Source organism: Hippopotamus amphibius, chromosome 9, assembly GCF_030028045.1.
Source record: "Hippopotamus amphibius kiboko isolate mHipAmp2 chromosome 9, mHipAmp2.hap2, whole genome shotgun sequence".
Taxonomy (NCBI): Eukaryota; Metazoa; Chordata; class Mammalia; order Artiodactyla; family Hippopotamidae; genus Hippopotamus; species Hippopotamus amphibius.
In genome coordinates, this window is record NC_080194.1 from 15,023,563 (window position 1) to 15,046,934 (window position 23,372).

The window sequence follows — 23,372 nt, forward strand, 5'->3', positions numbered from 1 at the left end:
TTAATTTCTTTATACTGTATTGTTACATTTAATCTTAACAACAGCATGGTAAGGTAGGTGTCATTACTATTGTTACAGGTGAGGAAATTGAAATACAGAGAGGTTAATCACTTACTTGAGGTCATATCTACTAAGTGATTGGGGAGAAATGAGAAAATCAAGTAACCATAATCTATAACCCACTCTTAGCCATAAAACTACACAGTCTGTAGGCCAAAATCCAGTCAAACAGCTGCCAGTGAGTGCCAAGTGTGGTAGTAGATACCTCAGTGAATGAGTAGGGTACATTAATTGAGAAACCCAGGCAGAAGGGTGATGGAGAAAGTAGCTTGCTATCACAAACTGGCCAGTGCTAGTAGAGTCCTAAACACATAGTTCCCAAGGAGGGGGCAAACAAACCCAAAGGAAGTCCCAGTTTGATGTTGTGCTGTATTTGGAGTAGGTAACAAGACTTCTGGGGCAGAATCAAGGCTGTAAATTGGAAACACACAAAGTGTCAACTTGCAATAGCGACAAGGGCAAACCACGGGACATGGAATCAGAAATGATTCATTTCACTTAGTGCAGAGTTATAATAAAGAGAAAAATCAATCAATTGTAACTGACCCAGAAATGACACAGATTATAGAATTAATACACAGGTCATTAAAACAGTTGTTATCATTGTATTCCATGTATTCAAGAAGCTAGAGAAATGATTAAACATCTTAAATAGAGACATAAAAGATATAAAATGACTCAAATCAAATTTCTAGATATGACAACTGCAATGTATGACATGAAAAACATACTGAATGTGACTAATAGCAGATTAGACATAGTGGAAAATATTAGTGAACTTGAAGAGATAGCAGCAGAAACTATTCACAGTGAAAGCCAGAGAGAAAAAAAAATTTTTTTAAAGAAATGAACACAACATCAGTGAGATGTGAAAAGCTGCATATGGCCTAATCTGTGAATAATTAGAGTCTCTGAAGGGAAGAAGCAGAGAACAGAAAAATATTGGAAGAAATGATGTCTGAAAAGTTTCCAAATTTTGTGAAAAGTATAACTCACACATCCAAGAAGTTCAACAAATTTTAAGCACAAGAAACACAAAGGAAAGAAACCAAGGAAAATCGTAATAAAACTGCCTAAAATTAGTGATAAAGAGAAAAATCTTATAAATACACAGAAAGAAAAGACATTTATTATATACAAAAGGCATAAAGATAAGACTGACAGCAGATTTCTTGTTGGCAACAATAAGAGTGAGAAGAAAATGGAAGAACATCTTTCAAAACTAAAAGAAAAATGAACAAACAAACAAAAACAACCTGTCAGTATAGAAATCATTTCCCAATGAAAATATCTTTCCAATATTAAGGCAAAATAAAGACTTCAGATATTATCCACAAACTGAAAGAATTTATCACCAGCAGACCTACAGAACAAAAAAATGTTTAAGGAAGAAAAATGGTATCAGATGAAAATGAAGAGCACTGGGAATAATAACTTCATAGGCTATATAAAGACCTTGTTTCTTATTATTTAAGTCTCTTTAAAATATAATTTATTGTTTAAAGCAAAAAAAAAAGAATATATTATGGAGATAAAAACATGTACATATAAAATGTATGAAGGCGTATATGCTAATCTACAAAAAGCCCAATATAAAGACACAATAGATTAAAAGTAAATGCATGAAAAATGTATGCAATAATAAAACTAATCCAAAGAAAGCTAGAATGGCTAAATTAATATCAAAGCAGACCAGTGCAAAGAATATTTCAGGGATAAAGAGGGTCATTTCATAATGATTAAGGGATTAGTTCATCAAGAAGACTTAACAATCCTATACTTTTGTTCACCTTGTAACACAGCTTCAAAATACATGAAGTGAAAGCTGATAGAATTGCAACGAGAAAGAGAAAAATCTACAACTGTAGTCAGCAATAACAATATCCTATTTCAGCAATTATATTCCAATAAAGAGCTTAAAAAAACAAAACAAAACAAAAAGTATCCTATTTCAATAATTAATAGAACAAGTAAGGAGAAATCTGTAAGATTCAGAAGACTAGAACAACACTATCAATCAACTTGACCTCATTGATATTTATAGAAGAATGCACCCAATAACAGTAGAAGACATATTCATTTAAAGTGAACAGTATATTAAACAGAATGGACTATATTCTAGCTATAAAACAAATCTCAATACATTAACAGAATTTAAGTATTATAAACATGTTCTATGGCCATAATGGAGTTATATTAAAAATTAATAGCAGATAGCTTTCATAACAAGGTCCTACTGTATAGCACAGGGGACAATATTTAATATCCTGTGATAAATCATAATGGGAAAGAACATAAAAAAAGAGTGTATGTATATGTATGACTGAATCACCTTGCTGTACAGCAGAAGTTAGCACAACATTGTAAATCAACTATACTTCAATAAAAAAATGGCAGCTTCCTGGAAAACCCCCAAATATTTAGACAAAAGTACCGTATTTCTAAATAAGCCATGGATCAAAGAAGACATCCAAGTGGGAATTAGCAAGTATTTTGAACTGAATAAAAATGAAAACACACTTATTGAAAACTGTGGGATGCTACTGAAGAAGTTCTTGTAAGCAAATTTATATAAATGCCTATGTAAGAAAAGAAGAAAGATATCAAATCAATGACCTCAACTTCTATTTTAGGAAAATATAGTGAGAGGAGCAAATCAAACTCAAAGTAATCAGAAGACAGAAAATAGTAAAAGTTAGAGTGGAAATCAATGAAATAGAAAATAGGAAAAAAGAGAAAACTCAAGGAAACCAAAAGCTGGGTTTTCTTGAAAAGATCAAAGAAACTGATAAACCTCTAGCCCAACTGTTCAGGAAATAAAGAGAAAGAACACAAATTACCCATATCAGGAATGAGAGAGGTGATATCACACAGTTATTAAAGGAATAATAAGGGAATATTTTGAGCAATAGATTTGCCAACTGAGATGATAAGGACCAATTCCCTAAAGGGCACAAACTACCAATGTCTACTCAAGAAGAAACAGGTAACCTGAATAGTCCTATATCTCTTAAAGAACTTAAATTTCTAGTTGAAAACCTTCCCACAAAGAAAACCTCAGGTCCAGATGGTTTTACTAGCTTCACTGGGGAATTCTACCAAATATTTTAGAAAAAAATAATGTCAGTTCTCCATATTCTTACACAGAAAATAGAAGATGGAATTCTTCCCAGCTCATTCTATGAAGCCAGCATTCCTCTGATAACAAAAACCAGACAAAGACATTACAGGAAAAGAAAATCATAGACCCATGTCCTTTGCGAACATAAATGCAAAATATTCTTAACGTGTTAACAAGTTGAATGCAATAATATATAAAAAAGATAATATCATGACCAAGTAGGGTTTATTCCAGGAAAGTAAAGTTGATTTAACATTTGAAAATCAATCAGTGTAAATCAGCATATTGGCAGACTGAAAAGGAAAAAAAATCATGAACATCAAATTGATATAGAAAAAGCTTTTAATGAAAGTCAGCATCCTTTCCTAATGAAAACTTTCAGAAATCTGAACAGAAGGGAACTTTGTCAGTATGTCAGAGGGCATCTATGTGAAACCTACAGCTAACATCATACTTAATGATGAAAGACCAAATGGTACCTCTTAAAGTCAGGAACAAGGCAAAGTTGTCCATTCTCACCTATTCAGGTGAGACCTTTAGCCAATATAACAAGAAAAGGAAAAGAAATAAAAGACACCTAGATACGAATTGAAGAAGTGAAACTGTCTTTATTTTCAAATGGTGTGATTATCTTATATATCTTAAAATCTTATGAAACCTATGAAAAATTTCTAGAACTAATAAACGAGTTTAGCAAGTTTGAGAGCTTGAAATCTATACATATATTGCTTCTATTTCTATATACTAGCAACAATTTTAGAAATTGGAAGTTTAAAATACCAATTACAATAACATCAAAAGCATGACATTTAAATATGAATCAGATAAAATATGTTCAAGACTTATGTCCTAAAAAACTACAAAACACTGCTGAGTAAAATTAAAGACCTAAACAGATTCAAGGATATACTGCATTCATGGATTGAAAGAATGTATAGTTATGATTTCCATTCTCCTCAAATTAATCTATAGATTTAATGCGATCTCAATAAAAAGCCTGGCAGGCTCTTTTATAAAAGCTATCAAGGAAATTTTAAAAATGCATATAGAAATGCACAGGACTTAAAATCGGCAAAATAGTTTTGAAAAAAAGAACAAAATTACCTGACCTCAAGACATTATAAGACGGCTAATGAAAAATGGTGTGCTATTGGCACCAAAGTAGACAATTAGATCAATAGAACAGAATAGAACATCCAGAAATAGATCCACACATATATGGTCAATTGATTTTTGATGAAATTGCAAGAGAAATTCAATGGAGAAAGGATTTTTTTTTCTCGACAAACAGTGATGGAACAACTGAATATGCATATGCAAAAAAACCTTTGATCCATATGTCATACCATAAACAGTAATTAACTCAAAATGGATTATAGACTTAAATGTAAAAACTAAAACTGAATATTTTAGATGAAAACATAGGAGAAAATATTTATGATCTTGTATTCATCAAACTTTCTTAGATGTGACATCAAAAGCATGATCCACAAAAATATAAATTGATAAATTGGACTTCATTAAAATTAAGACTTTCTGCTCTTTGAAAGAAATTGTTAAGAGAATAAGACAAGCTACACACAAGGAGAAATATTTTCAAATAACATATATTTGAAAAATACATACAACTCAAGGAAACATGGGCAGATAAATGATTTGGACAAATACTGTAACAAGGAAAATATACAGTTGGCATAGGAAAAGATGCTAATCATTAGGGGAATGCAAAATACACCTGAAATGAAGTACCACTATACATGTAATAGAAGGTCCAGTGTTTAAAATGCTGACCATACTGAGTACTGGTAAGGACGTGGAACAACTGGAACTCTCATAGTTGTTATTTGGTTTCTATATACTTGGTAGAAATATAAATGGTTCAGTAACTTTGGAAAATAATTGACACTTTCCTAAAATATACACAAATAGGTGTGTGTACACACACACATATATAAACGGTTTTATACATGTCTGTACCTTATTGCCCATCTACTCTGAGAAATTTATTCAAGGGATATGAAAGCATGTGTCCTTACGAAGACTTGTACATGAATGTTTATAGCAGCTTTATTTCTAAAGCCAAAAGTAAAAACTGGAAACACCCAAAATGTCCATCCGTAGGTGAATAGGTAAATTATGGTGTATCTATACAGAAAATATTACTTAGCAATAGAGAGGAACTAATTCTTGATTCACACAACAATATGGATGAATCTCAAAATAATTATATTGAGGGGAAGGAACAAACCCATAAAGGGTATACATTGTTTGATTTCATTTATGTAAAACTTTAGAAAGTGCTAACTAATCTAGGAAAAAGATCAGTGTTTGCTTGGAGATAAGAAAGTGGGGAGGGACAGGAGGGCGTGATTACAAAGGGTCACACGGAAACTTTGGGGGTGATTTTTGGGGAGTGATGGATATGAATGTATGTTCATTATCATGATTGTTGTTATGCTTTAACATGTGTATATATGTTTCAAAACAGCAAATTTTACACTTTAAATATGTGCCTGTCAATTGTATATTTTATAATATTGTTAGTTACTTCTCAATAAAATTGTTTTTAGAAAGTACAAAAAAAAAAAAACCTAAGGGAAAAAACAAACAAAAAATCAAAATGATGGGTAAGGAATGACTAAGTGGTTATTTTAGAGGGAAATGGTGAGGGAAGACCACTCAGTGTGATCGATGGTCTAGGTAAAAATGACAGGTTTTTGGAAAGGTTGCGTGTGGCTTTATCAACATGATCTTCGTGCCTGGGGTTCTCCCTGAGCTCACTGGATACTGATGTTAGTGCTGATCTTATGTTAGGTTCCTGCGGTTACTTCCTACTCTGGCCACGGTTGTCGTGGAATTGGGTGGGACTGAAGCCACAAACTCAATGTCCTTGTTGCCTATAGAGAAGAGAACTTGAGAAAGCAAAAAGATGATAATTAAAAAAACAAACAAACAAGTTTAACTTGAAAAATCTCTTTTTACAAGAGAAGATTTGGTGTAATTTAGAAAGGAAGGAAAGAAGAGAGCAAGGAAGAGAAGGAGGAAGTTAGGATGAGCAGGAAAAAAGGAGGAACCCTATGCAAATGAGGATTATTTGCCTTTGTATTGATGCAGTTTGCCTTTATCTGAGAAACAAAATCTATTGTGAAGCTGTATTTTGTTTTTTAGAAAGCAGTAAGGACCAGGATTTTTAGAGCTCAGTCACCTCTGGGTAGATACTTTTGAATATGTTTATCTTTTCCGGAGCATCTGAAGTGCCTGTGTGGCTTTTTTTTTTTTTTTTAATATAACCATATTTCATTATATAACAATAAATATCCTCGTGTGACAGCAACTTTTAAAGACATAGTTTTTTCCTCTTCTCCTAAGTAGTATAATGTGATTTTAACAAGAGCTGCAAATTAAGACATTGCCTTTTATATGTTAAAAATAATAGAACTAGCACTTAAAGGAGCAACCTGACAACTCACAAAGAATATTGTAAACATATCATGCCTCATTAGTTCAGTTATGTCTCATTTGGTGTCACTCATCTTATTCTTATTCAATGTAGCAAGTACTTGCACCTGTTTGTCTTTTTAATATTTTTTTCTGTGATGTGTATCTGACCATGAGTGAATGAAAGACAAATCAACAATGTCATTATCAATTGATCTCAAAATCATAAAAAAACTATAAAAATCATAAACCTCAAAATCAAAGCTTCTTCTTTCTAAAAGATATTTGGGACATCAATTAGACAAACCAATTAAATAAGAAATTTTTGTAGTCCATTATTTAATCTTGATTTTACTTCATTTTTAAAGAATGTGGATTATAGGGTCTGGCCTTTCGTATTAAATTTGTAAATGAATTAAAACAATGTACAACACACACAAACACACACATCCATCTACACACAGAGGTTAGATCATGGAGAGTAAAAACTAGCATAGATTTTGGTTGATCTGCACATTATTGTAGTGTTTTTAATTAGTTATGAGCTTATAGGAATAGAGAGATTTCACACAAAAAATTACGTACTCCTGGCCTTTCTTGAAAACATCAGAATGTGCAACACTGCTGGACTTTCATTCTCTGATGACACCCATCATGCAGAAACGGATTCCCCCTTTGGCTGGGACACATACTCTCCAGTTTGCTATATTCTCCAGCGTTCCCAATAGCAGCCCTCACGTTAGCTCTAGCCTGCTATATTTATTTCTCTTTTTTAAAAAATATTTATTTATTTATTGGCTACATTAGGTCTTCGTTGCTGCTCGTGGGCTTTCTTTTGCTGGGGCAAGAGGGTGCTGCTCTTGGTTGTGGTGTGCAGGCTTCTCATTGTGGCAGCTTCTCTTGTTGCAGAGCACAGGCTCTAGGTGCGTGGGCTCCAGTAGTTGTGGCACCTGGGCTCTGGAGCACAGGCTCAGTAGTTGTGGTGCACGGGCTTAGCTACTCCACGGCATGTGGGATCTTCTTGGCCCAAGGATGGAACCCATGTCCCCTGTATTGGCAAGCGGATTCTTAAACACTGCGCCACCAAGGAAGTCCAAGCCTGCTATATTTATTTCTATTACCTGTCTGGTAATCTTTGCTGTATTCCTTATTTCAATGTTAATCTTTTAGTTACGGGTTTTTTAATTTACTTTTTTTCCCATTTAGGTCTTAGTGGAAATTAAATGATAACTGGCCAACATTAATCTAGACTAGGCTAAACAAACACTGCTTTAAGGACACCATTAAATACAACCAACAGGAGTAGCTGTGTAATGCTAGATGTCGACAAAGAAAGACAAGTAAACTTATAGCACATCACCAGGTAATCAGAGATTGAAAATCATCTCCTTGGTCAGTTTTTGAAATTTAGGAGGCTAAGAGTTAGATTAAAGTAGAGTGACAGACTCTAGCAAGTATACAATGTAGAAAGAACTGTTTACTATGCATTGGACTTTTAAGTAATATTCAAACATATAGCTAACACAATTAGAAATGTCAACATCAAATAGAAAGTTGTCCATGTGTAATTTCACAATGCGTGGATTGATTAATGAAACTTTTCTCTACTCTTACCATGCTAATAATCATGGAGGGGAAATCACTTTCCACTTTCTCTGTGGATCCTACTCTTTGTCCAGGTAGGCTTGGAAGACACCAGAGCCATTTGAAGCTGCCTGGGAAAGTAGATTTGTAATTGTGAAGCATGGTGATGGTCTTCCTTACAGTTAACTGGGAAACGATAAGCATTAGCCTGTGAAATTTCCCCCAAACTGAACTATGGGGATGGACTGCCTTCTTGCTCATACCATCTGATAAATGGAGTATTTCAAAGGAAAAAAAAAAATCTGTGTACACACACACACACACATGTTTTATAGATTTCTAATAGGGATACTGTAATGTACATGCTTGCTCAGTGGGGTTATATGAGCAAGTGTCCCAGGCAGAGTTTCCTCACCTATAAAACGAGAGTGACCAAATGGTCTCGGAAGTCATATGCTTTTAGAGAAGGAAGGACTCTAAAGAGCATCTCCTCTAAATTCCTCTTTAATACTATAGTAGTAGTTTTGGTAGTGGTGGTGGTGGTGGTGGTGGTTATGATGATGAGGACAATATCAATATTATTATAAGAAATTCCAAGGCCACTGGGGACTAAGTGACCTATGAAAGGTCACCTATCTAGTTCATGTCAGATCCAGGACCAGAACTTAGGCCTCTCATCCTTAGTTCATCACATGCCATGATCTTTATGACTTTGATTCTTGGATAGAATAGTGCTTCTTCTTCCTTCCTCTCATTATTGATATTGTTATTAATTTTAAAAAAATTTGTTAGAGTTACTTTATAAAAAATCTTTTCAGTTTGGCACTTGCTGACCAAGAAGAGGAAATTCTGTGACATCATTCTCTAATTCAGTCCCATATGAGCAACATTGCATATTGAATCTAAATTTGATTTCTTTATATATAAAATGTCTTGAAAAATAAACAGATGCACTTTTTTTGTAGAAGTTTTATCTTTTAAAGAAATTATTATACACTAGAATGATATCTTTTCATGCTGCACCACAATTGAGATTTGTTTTTTGTAACTTCAGTAAAATTAAAAGGTGACATTTACAGATATTATAGACTCCTGATTAGGAAAATTACTAGTAAGCTCAAAGAGCTTATAGATAATATAAAACTACATGTTGTTAGGAAAATATATGCTTAAACAGAATTTAAACTGTGCTAAAATTGAAGAAATGCTAGGATATATGTATGTCTTTCAGAATTATTTATTTTCTAAACCAAGGTATAATTTATGTTCTTTAGCTACCTCTAAGAAGATCTTTTAAATCCACTAAACTGTCATATATTAAATTCAAGACATTTTTCATGATGGCCTTATTATTAATTTTTAGAGAGATAACATTTTGACATTTTATTCACATTTCTCTTCTTTTAATTGAAGTATAGCTGATTGACAATATTGTGTTAGTGGTACACCATATTGATTTAGTTTTTTTTTTTGGCAGATCACATTTCTGTTACTCAAAGATATCTTTATCACCTGTCATATACTTGGCACTGTGCCCAGCTCTAAAGATACATGTGATCTCTGCCCTCACACTGTTGCCAGTCTGGTAGACATCTCTCCTGTTGTATTAATCTTTGGGAAAAGGTACTACAAATTCAGCAAATCAAAACTGAAACCAACATAATTTACGTTTGTCTAATCACTTTCATCCTCAAGCTAACACTATAATCCAATTAAAAGAAGAAATTCTGAATTTTACAGACTTTGTTAGCATCACTATATTAATTGTGAATTCCAGATGTCTTACACTTTGAAAAATTATTTTCCATTTTATTTATCTTAAAGAAATATGCTCCTAATAATTTATGCCACAGGAGGAATTAAAATTGCCTGTAAGCAAAAAGGTGCACTGAGTTATACCCATACACATTAAAATGATCTAAATTTTATCACAGTTCGGTATATTTCCATCAAAGCATTGCAGCAATCATTATTATTACCATTATTTTTAAAAGGAGTATAGATTTAAGCTTGGCATTGACAGCCTTAAATACCAGCAATAATGTTTTTGTTATTTCTTCGTCCAGTGGTTGAAATATGAGTTTCTTCAGTACTTCAGGAGAATTTGCAACAGTATGAAACCATTTAGTGATTATTTTAACATAATTGTATAAAAATATTCATGTTCATATCAAAGTGTTTTAAATCACTAAGAGTATATGTCAAATTATAATCAGTGAGACTAAATGTTGATTCTATTTTTAACCTTCAGGTTACACAATATAATTTATGTTATAGTTTTTCAATCTAATTGAAGAGATGTTGAGCTGAAAGTCAGATACTCTGGGTTCTGTTTGGATACTACCTAGCACTGTGATCTCAGTATCATAGTATCTCTCTGTATCTCACGATTTATTCATCTCTAAAGTGGGGGCTAGACCAGGATAGCCCCTCAGGTCCCTTCAAATTCTCAGTCTTTGTGGTGTTGTCTTAGGTAATGAGTATTATTATTATAATCATTAATTCTAATTCTGTACCTAAGTCAACAAATTTTTAATAGCCTCATTTTTTCTTTATTAGTTGCAAAATAAAAGGATCTCTGGAAAGACTATCTCCTTCAATACCTCCCTTACCCCACCCAAAGCTGAAATTGAACAACAATTTGTTTAATGCCTGAGAATGGAATTCTTAGCTTAGTTAGACCTTGAAAGATGTTTCATAAACAATTTTGCATAAGTGTTAGAACTTTTCATATTTTCTCACATCCCTTCTTTCCTCTCATTCATTCTAATTTCATTTCCTTTTAATACTGTTATGTTCTCCTTCTTTACCCAAATTTGACATTTGAGACTTAACCTTGCCTGTTCTCTCTGATCCCCACCCCGTTTAATCACCAGATCAGTTCTCCTTTTCAAGTACGTGGTCCTTCCTTTCCCCCTAGCTCTCATCACTCTAATTCAGTGTTTTCCAAAGTCTGGTCCAGAAACCACACACATCCAAATTCCCCAGAGTTCTCATGATTGGAATCATTTGCAATACCTGCTACTAAGGATTTCTGAGGGGTCCAGAACTTCAGAATCAAAATCTCTGAGGATAGGGACCTGGAGGCCTACATTATTATTAAGTACCCATCCCAACATGCCCAAGAATTTTTCACATTTTCTCTTGTAAACTGGGTGTAGGTGAAAGGCTAATGTTCACTGAACCAGTTTTGGAGTGCTGCCTTTACATGTTCTGCCCAGATCATATAGCCCCTTGCTTTAGAACAGAGCATTACCTGACACCTTTATTCTCAACCACTGATGCTTCTGTCAAAACTCAGAGGCAGTAGGAAAAGTCTTGCTTAATATCCCATTACACTTAATTTAATTCATTTGTCCTGCCTTTGTGAGGTTTCTAAATATTAATGAATACATGATTAGTTAAGTTAGGCATGGTTAGCTTCATCACATTTTAGTTTTTCTTTCTCACTCAGATTTAGCTCAGAAAATCTGATATTCCTTAATAAAATTTCCTGGTTGTTTCAGAAACAGGTGCCTGAGGTTCCTAATTTTCCATGGTATCGTTTTCCAATCCATCCTCTTAATCCTTGTATTTGATTAAGCTCTCCTCTTTCTGTCTCACAGAGGATCATTTTTGGAGATGGAAATTTCTATAATCTTATTGATCCTATTTATTCTCTAAAAATGTTAATCACTGTTGCCATTGGTTACACACACACACGCACACACACACACACAGACACACACACACGCGCGCGTGCACACTTTGTGTACCAAAGATATCAGCTGTCTTAGGAAAGGCTTTAGCTGCTGAGGTAGCAGTAATGGTAGTAGAATGGTAGAATCCTTAGAAGGTGTGCAGTCCTCCTGCCAGGCTGTGTGGAAAATGATACTTCTACTTGAAACCTACAAAAAGGTTTGGGGTGGAGAAAAGTTGTCAATCTCTAAATTACATTTTCGTTACAGACATAAAGGAGATGATGCTCAGAAGTGGGTGTTTGGAACTGATGGTTGCATTTATTCTAAGGTAAGGACTATAGGCCACAGCTTTATTCCTAATTTTTTCTTTTTTCAGATTCTTATAAAATGCACTGTCTATTGTTGAGAGCAAGAAATGCTTATTCTGAAGAAGTGATTTCACTCTGTTCCCAGAAATTTAGAATTTAACTCAGTTTAACTTGACACCTTCCTCTGAGGTTTTGCTTGACTTTAAAACAAGTTTTCCAAAGCCAAATATAATTTTCTCCAATTCATTGCTATAATACAACCCAGCATTTTGGCGTATGAGTTTCCTTCCTTCTACTTTTAAAATAAATTTATTATTTTTAAAAATTGAGCTGTAATTGACATCTAACATTGTGTAGGTTTAAGGTGTACAATGTGTTGATTTGTTACATATATATTGCAATACGATTACCCTGTAGCATTAGCTAACACCTCTATCATGTCACATAATTATCGTTTCTTTTTTGTGGACTATAATCACTATGCTGTGCATTAGCTCTCTAGAACTTATTTATCTACTAATTGCAAGTTTGTGCCCTTAAACAACATCTTCCTAATTCCTCCACCCCCCAGGCCCTGGTAACCACCATTCTTCGCTGTTTCTTTGAGTTCAGTTTTTTCAGATTCCACATACGATATCATACAGTATTTGTCTTTCTCTGTCTGACATCTCACTCAGCATAATGCCCTCAAACTTCATCCATGTTGTCACAAATGGCAAAATTTCCTTCTTTATCATGGGTTAATAATATTCTGGTGTGTATGTGTGTTTGTGTGTGCACCACATTTTTTTTCTGGTAGGCCATAAATGGTATCTCATTTTATTCACTTTCTTTCCAGTTTTATTGATATATAGTTGATATACAGCACTGTATAAGTGTAAGGTGTACAGCGTATTGATTTGACTTACATACATCATGAAATGATTCCTGCAGTGAGTTTAGTGAACATCCATCATCTCATGTAGATACAAAAGAACAAAGTTTTTCCTTGTGATGAGAAGGGAAGTTTAACAAGTTTCATATGTAACAAACAGTCGTGTAAATTATAATTATCATATTGTGCATTAAATCCCTAGTACTTATTTACCTTATAATTGGAAGCGTGTACCTTTTGACCACCTTCCTTCAATTCCCCCTCCCCCCACTCCCCGCTTCTGGTAACTGCAAATCTGATCTCTTTTCCTATGAGTTTGCTTGTTTGCTGGTGTTTGAAGTATAATTGACCACAACCCTGTGTCAGTTCCTGGTGCAAAACATAGTGATTTCATATTTCTGTACATTACAAAATGATTGCCACCGTGTGTCTAGTTACCACCTGTCGCCACACAAAGATACTGTGTTATTATTGACTGCATTCCTCACACTCTACATTTCATACCTGTGACTCACTTATTTTGTCACTGGAAGTTTGTACCGCTTAGTCCCCCTCACCTACTTCCCTCATTCTCCCCACCCTCCTCTGGCAACCACCTGTTTGTTCTCTGTGCCTATGACTCTGTTTCTGTTTTGTTATGCTTGTTCATTTGTTTTGTTTTATAGATAACACATATTAATGAAAACATGATATTTGTCTTTCTATGTATGAATTATTTCGCTTAGTATAATACCCTCTAGGTTCATACATATTGTCACAAATGGCAAGGTTTCCTTCTTTTTTGTGGCTAAGATTCCACTGTGTGTGTGTGTGTGTGTGTGTGTGTGTGTGTGTGTGTGTGTGTTCTTTATCTGTTCATCTATCAGTGAGCACTTAGGTTGCTTCCATGTCTTGGCTGTGTGAATAATGCTGCAGTGAGCATAGGGGAGCATATATTTTTTTGAATTAGTATTTTGTTTTTCTTTGGAAAGGTACCTGGAAGTGGACTTGCTGGATTATATGGTAGTTCTATTTTTAATTTTTTGAGGAACCTCCATACTGTTTTCCACAGTGGCTGCACCAATTTGCATTTCCACCAACAGTGCATGAGGGTACCCTTTTCTCCACATCCTAACCATCACTTGTTATTTGTTGTCTTTTTGAGAATAACCATTCTGACAGATGTGGGGTGACATTCTATTGTAATTTTGATTTGCATTTCCCTGATGATTAGTGATGCTGATCATCGTTTTATGTGTCTGTTGGCCATCTGTATGTCTTCCTTGGAAAAAATGTCTTTTCAGGTCCACTGTCCATTTTTTAGTTGAATTGTCTTTTTTTAATATTAAGTTGTGTGAGTTCTTTATATATTTTGGACATTAACCTCTTATTTGATATATCATTTGCAGATGTCTTCTCCCATTCAGTATTTTTTTTCAATTTGTTGATGGTTTCCTTCACTGTACAAAAGCTTTTTAGTTAGATGTAGTCCCATTTATTTATTTTTGCATTTGTTTCCCTTGCCTGAGGAGATATATTCAAAGAATATTGCTAAGACTGATGTCCAGTAGTACTGCCTGTGCTTTTTTCTTTATTTGTTCACCCATTGATGGACACCTAGGTTGCTTTCATATCTTGGCTATTGTGAGTGATGTTGCAGTAAACATGGGAGTGCAGATATCTGCAGGACTGGGGGAAACAGAGACTCCACTCTTGGAGGGCACACAAAAAATAGTGTACTCACCAGGCCCTGGCTGAAGGAGCAGTGACCCCATAGGAGACTGAACCAGCCCTACCTGCTGGTGTTGGAGGGTTGCCTGCAGAGGTGGGGGGTAGCTGTGGCTCACCGAGGAGACAGGGACACTGGACACTGGGTTCTAGGAAGTGCTCATTGGCGTTAGCCCTCCCAGAGTCCACCATTAGCCCCACCAAAGAGCCTGTAAGCTCCAGTGCTGGGTCGCCTCAGGCCAAACAACCAACAAGGTGGGAACACAGCCCCACCCATTGGCAGATAAGCAGATTAAAGTTTTACTGAGCTCTGCCTACCCAGCCCAACCTACCATCAGTCCCTCCCATCAGGAAGCAGGCATCAGCCTCCTAGATAGCTTCCTCCACAAGAGAGCAGACAGCAGTATCAAGCAGTATCAGCAGTATTTCATTTTGTGGAACTGAAAACCACAGCCACAGAAAGACAGAGAAAATGAAAAGGCAGAAAACTTTGTACCAGGTGAAGAGACAAGATAAAACCCCAGAAAAACAACTAAATGAAGAGGAGGTAGGCACCCTTCCAGAAAAAGAATTCAGAATAATGATGGTGAAGATGATCCAGGACTTTGAAAAAAGACTGGATGCAAAGATCAAAAAGTTGCAAGAAAAGTTTACCAAAGACCTAGAAGAATTAAAGAACAAACAAACAGAGATATGCAACACAATAACGGAAATGAAAAATAAACTAGAAGGAACCAATAGCAGATTAACTGAGGCTGAAGGGTGAATAAGTGACCTGGAAGACAGAATGGTAATAATCACTGATGCAGAAAAGCATAAAGAAAAAAGAATGAAGGGCTTCCTAGGTGGTGCAGTGGTTGAGAATCCGCCTGCCAATGCAGGGGACATGGGTTCGAGTCCTGCTCCAGGAAGATCCCACATGCCACAGAGCAACTAAGCCCGTGCGCCACAACTATTGAGCCTGAGCTTTAGAGCCCGTGAGCCACAACTGTTGAGCCCATGTGCTGCAACTACTGAAGCCCACGTGCCTAGAGCCTGTGCTCCGCAACAAGAGAAGCCACGGCAATGAGGAGCCTGCGCGCCACAATGAAGAGTAGCCCCCACTCACTGCAACTAAAAAGAAAGCCCATGCACAGCAAAAAAGACCCAACACAGCCAATAAAATAAATAAATAAATAAATTTATTAAAAAAAAAAAAGAATGAAAAGAACTGAAGACAGCCTAAGAGACTTCTGGTACAATGTTAAATGCATCAACATTCACATTATAGAGGTCCCAGAAGGAGAAGAGAGAGAGAAAGGACCCAAGAAAATATTGGAAGAGGTTATAGTTGAAAACTTCCCTAACATGGGAAAGGAAATAGCTACCCAAGTCCAGGAAGCGCAGAGGGTCCCAGTCAGGATAAACCCAAGGAGAAACATGCCAAGACATATAGTAGTCAAAAAAATTGACAAAAATTAAAGACAGAGAAAAGTTATTAAAAGCAACAAGGGAAAAATGACAACATACAAGGGAACTCCCATAAGGGTAACAGCTGATTTCTCAGCAGAAACTCTGCAAGCCAGAAGGGAGTGGCATGATATATTTCAAGTGATGAAAGGGAAGAACCTACAACCAATAACACTCTACCCAGCAAGGATCTCATTCGGATTTGGTGGAGAAATCAAAAGCTTTATAGGCAGGCAACAACTAAGAGAATTCAGCACCACCAAACCAGCCCTACAACAAATGCTGAACGAACTTCCCTAAGCGGGAAACATAAGAGAAGAAAAGGACTTAACAAAAACAAAAGCAAAACAATTAAGAAAATGGTAATAGGAACATACATATCAATAATTACCTTGAATGTAAATGGACTAAATGCACCAACCAAAAGACACAGACTGGCTGAATGGATACAAAAACAAGACTCATATATATGCTGTCTACAAGAGACTCACTTCAGACCTAGGGACACATACAGACTGAAAGTGAGGGGATGGAAAAAGATATTGCATGCAAATGGAAATCAAAAAAAAGCTGGAGGTGCGATACACATATCCAAAAAAATTAGACTAATCACATGGTATCTGTTAGTGTTTGCCTCAGAATCCCACCATCATGATTTCAGAAATGCTAACTCAGATGAATCAAACTTAAAATACATGGTGTATTAATTTTGCAGGGCTGTTATAGAAAGTAGCACAAACTGGATGGCTTAAAACAACAGAGATATTTTCTTTCACAGTTCTGGAGCCTAGAAGTCTGAAATCAAGGTGTTTGGCGGTGCTGTGCTCCATCCAAATCCTCTAGGAAAAGATCCTTCCTTGCCTCTTCCATCTTCTGATACTCCCAGACATTCCTTGATTTGTGGCGTCATAATTCCAATCTCTGCCTCCACCTTCACATGGCTCCCTCCCTCCATGTCTGAGTCTTCACATGGCATTTTCCTCTGTGTGTGTCCATGTTCAAGTTGATCTCTTCTAATAAGGATACCAGTCATATTGGATTAGAGCCCATCCTAATGACCTAATATTAATTTGATTACATCTGCAGAGATCTTATTTCTAAATAAGGTCACATTTACAGGCACCAAGGGTTAGGACTTCAAGGTACTTTTTGCAGGGGACATAATTCAACCTGTAACACATAGCATGGTAGTTATCAATTTATTCCCTCAAGTGCCAGATCCACATTCATTGCTTGGCACCTGCCTTGGGCGGCTTCACAGCAGAGTGGTGCCAGTGGGCGCCTTCTTGTGAATGGTTTCCTTGAGCATATTCCTGGTGAATGGTTTTCTAGTGAAGTGCTGTCAGCTAGGCACCTCCCTGTGGATGGCTTCCCCTGATGCTCCAAAGGCACATTAGCAGCGAATCCCGCTGGTGCACTCCCTCGGGGACTTCTTCAACATCTAGTGAGCAACAACCGTGCCCTCACTGTGGTCTGGATCTCAGCCTCGGGTCAGGCCTCCTCCCTGGGCATTCTGTCTCAGGCCTAGGAATACTGGGCCCCCCATATCTGCTGTTCATATATTCTTTACTGTTTTCTTTAACTCTTACTAACCAGTTTCCTGTCACTATAATCCTCTGTTACCAATCGTTTATGTTACACTTTCCTGATCAAACTACTAGTGAGTTGCTGTCTCCTTATTGGGCCCTCAATAATAAACATAGTACATTTATTTCTCTAGTGTTCTAGAAGTTGAGCCGTTATTCCATGGCAACTTGCATCATTTTAGCAGTTTGGAGCATTTTATACAATTTAAGTTTAAACATTACCATCACAGCATTTCCCTGAGTAGTTATTTGTTGTCGGCATACTAGCTAAAATCCCAACCCCATTCACTAACTCAACCAGGACTATACACTTTCAGCTCTGTACCTAAGTGGGAGTTTTGACATAGTTATCAAATGTCAAAGCACTTTAATAATTCCCTTTAACGTCATTCTGAGATTCACCCCAGCTTTCTCCTTATCTCCTTCCTGACCCCGCTACGTTACTCACTCAGAGTGACGTTCCGGGTTGTTGGAGAAGGAGTCACAGAAAGACCAAAGCTTGTACATCTTGGTTAAAAAAAAAAAGTAGAATTTTGAGACGGTACCAAAATATACCTCCAGCTCCTTGGCCTGTACCTGCGCGTGACGACCTCATTCTGGGACACACCTGAATAGAGCTGACGCCTGTTGCCCAGCAGCATAATTAACGTCTCATAAGTATTGCCCTTCCCGCCAACAGACATAGAGGAGCAGGACCAAGGTTTAAGTGTATTCTTTTCTCTTTCAGAATTCGGGTACCTAAACATCCACTTCTACTCTGTTGCCCTTTATACCTCTCCTTTTCTTTCAACTTATAATTTTCTAATTTTTCATATTTCTACTGATAGCAAGTAACATATTTTGTGTTTCAAACACAAATTATTTTTAAGAGAATTTTGATTCTAAAATTTGTAGTGTTCCATTCACAAACACGATTACTGATTTTTTGAAATTACAATTATTCTAGGTTCACAGAGCAAAACTATTCATTAATGAGGCATTTCATTCTTTTAGAGACTTAGATATTTGGTTAGATCTAAATCTAGTTACAGCCAAAACTATCCATCTAGTTAAGGCTAAAGTGAGGATAATTTGATAATTATTTGCAGCTGGATCACAAATGGAACTCATTCCATTCATTAAAAAAAGAAAGAACTACTGTGTTAGGATATTAATAGCTAATCTTGGCTACCACTTATTTGCTGTGTGGCCTTAGGCAAGTCGCTTAACCTTTCTGTGCTTCACATTATTTGTCTGCAAAATATAGTTATTAATACTAATATTTTGAATACATTGCACAGATTCTGGCCTATCGATAGATACTGGCATATCAATTCTGGCTAAAAGATCATTTGTAGCTATTAATGGTAATAATAATGAAGAAATGTAAATACATATTGCATTTTGTTATATTGTTTTTACTTGGATAATTTTTTTCTTTTGTTTTATTTTTAAAGTTAACCACATCTGCATGCATTTGCAAAAAGTTAGTTTACTTTCTTTATACAATTTACCAGTTTCAGTTAAAGACTAACTTAAACATGGAGCTATAAAATATCTAGGAGAAAGCATGCATTAAAGCATCTAACCCAGGGTAGTGGTGAGTAGACATCTTTCTGTGCATGCAGACAAGGAAAGAATCCATAAAGGAAAAGACTAATGGCTCTGAGTATATAAAAAATTTAAAACCTTCTAAATCTATTTAGCATTGCAAAAGTGAATAGGAAAATACGACAAATAGGGAAAAACCTTTGCAATATAAATATCAGAGAATGGGATAATACTTTTAATATATAATAAGCCTGATACAGCAATACATGACAGAAGAAAAATTAAAAGAGTCAAACCAAGTATAAAGTTCAGCTTCACTAGGAATTAAATAAATATAAGCAATGAGATAGTATTTTCTCCCTATTAATGATGAGGAGATACAAAACTAGGACTATCCAGTGTTGATGAAGATGTGAGAAAACAAACATACTCATTCCTTTTTTTTTTTTTTTTGTATTTCATTGGTATTAGTTATCTGTTGCTATGTAACGAATTACCCCCAAACATAGTAACTTAAAACAGCAAACCTTTACTCTCTCACAGTCTCTGTGGGGGAATCCGGGGGTGGTTTCGTTGGGTAGTTCTAACTCAGAGTCTCTCATGAGGCTGCAGTCAAGGTGTCAGTGGGGGCTGCACTCATGTGAGGCTTGACCAGGCTGGAAAATCTGCCTCTAAGCACACTTACATTGTCCAGAGGCTTCAGTGGCACACGGGCTTCTCTGTAGTGCTGTTCACATCGTCAGCTAGTGATCCAAGAGAGCAAGAGAGGAAGAAGATGAAATGGAAGCTGTACTGTTTCTCACAAACTAATCTTAGAAGTAACCTAACGCCATTTCTGCCATCTTCTTTGGTCATATAGACCTATGCTGGTATAACACGGGAGGGGACAACTCAGGGTATGAGTACCAGGAGGTATGGGACATTGGGGGCCGTCTAGGAGACTGGTACAATATTTCTGAGGGTCAGTTTTACCAAAATCTGTAAACAAATACATATTCCTTTTGACTCAGAAATTCTACTTACAGCAACTTCACCCATGGAATCAGTGTATCTTTTAGGATGTTCGTTAGAGCATTGTTTATAATAGTGAAAATTGAAAATGGGTTAAGTAATCAACAGTGAGGTTTATAAATATGTTATGGTATGTTTTTATTATGGATATAGTACCATATGGGCATTACAAATAATGTAGAGAAAAATGGTAATATCATGATTTGAGTAAAATCAGGTAAGAAGACAATATTATTTATGTTATATCAAATGTGTGTGTGTGTAAAAATTGGAATTTTATACATAGAACAGGTGGTAGGAGAATGGATAATTATTTTCTTTGAGTTTTTCTATATTTTCTATTTTCCATAAAAAACATTTATAATGAAGAGAAAAAAAAGAAACACTTTAAAAAAAATATGCCTGATCATGCGCTGACCAAGAGGAGATACAGTTGAAAAGATTCCAGGTGTAAAGAAGATGTGGTATATATATATATAGTGGAATATTACTTGGCCATAAAAAAGAATGAAATAATGCCATCTGCAGCAACATGGATGGACCTAGAGATTACCATACTAAATGAAGTCAGTCAAAGACAAATATCATATGATACTGCTTATATGTGGAATCTAAAAAAAAGTTACACATGAACTTATTCACAAAACAGAAGTAGAGTCACAAATGACTCTAGAGAAAACAAATTTATGGTTACTGGGGTGGGGGAAGGGATAAATTGGGAGATTGGGATTGACATATACACACTATTCTATATAAAATAGATAACTTATTAGTTAGGACCTACTGTATAGCACAGGGAACTCTATTTAATGCTCTGTAATGACCTATATGGGAAAAGAATCTAAAAAAGAGTGGGTATATGTATATGTAACTGATTCACTTTGCTGTACAGCAGAAACTAACACAACAGCTGAATTGTCTTGGATATTTCTAAGAAAATAAGAACTGACACAAGGGAAAATAATATAATGAAATAGATGTGACACAAGCGTCAAGTTAAAATGAGAATCCTAACTTTTTTAGATAAAACTTCTTTTTGTAATGGTTTTGGGTTAGCTTAGTGATTCATAAATCTCTTTCCAAGATTTTATGACTAGTATATACAGTGAAGCTACTGTTTTAAATTGGGCCTTCTTAAAAAGTATTTTTAAATAAAAGTATAACTGCACGTGGTAAAAATTAATATTTGAAAAAAGTATACTAATGAGAAGTACAGTCTTTCTCTCAAACTTTAATCCTATTTCCCAGAGTTATTCACTAAAAGCAGGTTTTTGAGTATATTCTCAGAAATTATGCATACATTGCCATGTATAGTGTAGTTTCCACTTAAGTAATAAAAGTAGTATATGTTAGTTATGAAAAACCGTCCAATAATTCAGAACTGAATAAGCAAAATTACCTCTCTAACCTATTCCTCAAAGATTATCATCAATTGTTTCTGATTAATTATATGTATATATAATTAATTATATATTAATTATATATATGTACTCATATATATTAAATCTAATTATGTATGTATACGTATGTGCGTATAAATAAATTATATATAAAACCTTGTGACCTATCTTTTCCATTCAATAACATTGTGGCCATCTCTCCATATTGACATCCACATCTACTTTATCTCCTAAAGTTTCCCTGATGATACACATTTAGACAAGTAGGAACCATGCTGCAATGAGCAATGTATGTATGTGTTTGTTTAAGTCAAAGGGAATGCATATTAAAATTTTGTTTGTCATTTATTCAACAAAAATTTCTATTTACTGTTTTTTTAATTTGTATTTTTTACCTTTCTTCCTGACTTTTTCTGAATCCCCTGCCTCTTTTCTCCCTCTGCTTGTTCATAAGGTATACTGTGCATTTCTGATTTTTTCTTGAATCTCTTACATTAAAAGATAGCTTTATTGACATGTAATTAACATACCATACAATTCACCTATTTGAAGTGTGCTGTTCAGTGTTTTTCAGTATATTCACAGTATTTTGTATCCATCACCACAACCTAATTTTATTTTATTTTATTTTTTCATTTACTATTTTTAATTTTATTTCTTTATTTATTATTTTTTTGGGGGTACACCAAGTTCAATCATCTGTTTTTATACACATACCGCGGTATTCCCTCCCTCCCTCGACTCCCCCCCACCCTCCCCGTCCCAGTCCTCTAAGGCATCATCCATCCTCGAGTTGAACTCCCTTTGTTATACAGCAGCTTCCCACTGGCTATCTATTTTACAGTTGGTAGTATATATATGTCTGTGCTACTCTCTCACTTCGTTTCAGCTTCCCCTTCACCCCCCGCACCCCCAAACCTCGAGTTCTCCAGTCCATTCTCTGCATCTGCATCCTTGTTCTTGTCTTGTCACTAAGTACATCAGTACCATTTTTAGATTCCGTATATGTGAGTTAGCATACAATATTTGTCTTTCTCTTTCTGACTTACTTCACTGTGTATGACAGACTGTAGGTCTATCCACCTCATTACCTATAGCTCCATCTCATCCCTTTTTATAGCTGAGTAATATTCCATTGTATATATATATGCCACATCTTCTTTATCCATTCATTTGTTGATGGGCATTTCAGTTGCTTCCATGTCCTGGCTATTGTAAATAGTGCTGCAATAAACATTATGGTACATGTTTCTTTTCGGATTATGGTTTTCTCTGGGTATATGCCCAGCAGTGGGATTACTGGGTCATATGGTAGTTCTATTTGTAGTTTTTTAAGGAACCTCCAAATTGTTTTCCATAGTGGCTGTACCAACTTACATTCCCACCAACAGTGCAGGAGAGTTCCCTTTTCTCCACACCCTCTCCAACATTTGTTGTTTCCAGATTTTGTGATGATGGCCATTCTGATTGGTGTGAGGTGATACCTCATTGTGGCTTTGACTTGCATTTCTCTGATGATTAGTGATGTTGAGCATCTTTTCCTGTGTTTGTTGTCCATCTGTATGTCTTCTTTAGAGAAATGTCTATTTAGGTCTTCTGCCCATTTGTGGATTGGGTTATTTGC

General features: G+C 35.5%; 1 protein-coding gene across 1 annotated transcript in view; it reads left to right on the forward strand.

Moving 5' to 3' along the window:
- Window positions 1-23,372, forward strand: part of DCDC1 (doublecortin domain containing 1) — a 398,871-nt gene that overhangs the window by 212,363 nt on the left and 163,136 nt on the right. Inside the window, exon 16 of the mRNA XM_057748255.1 lies at window positions 12,151-12,211. Coding sequence (XP_057604238.1) covers window positions 12,151-12,211 — 61 coding nt within the window. The remainder of the gene's footprint in view (window positions 1-12,150; window positions 12,212-23,372) is intronic.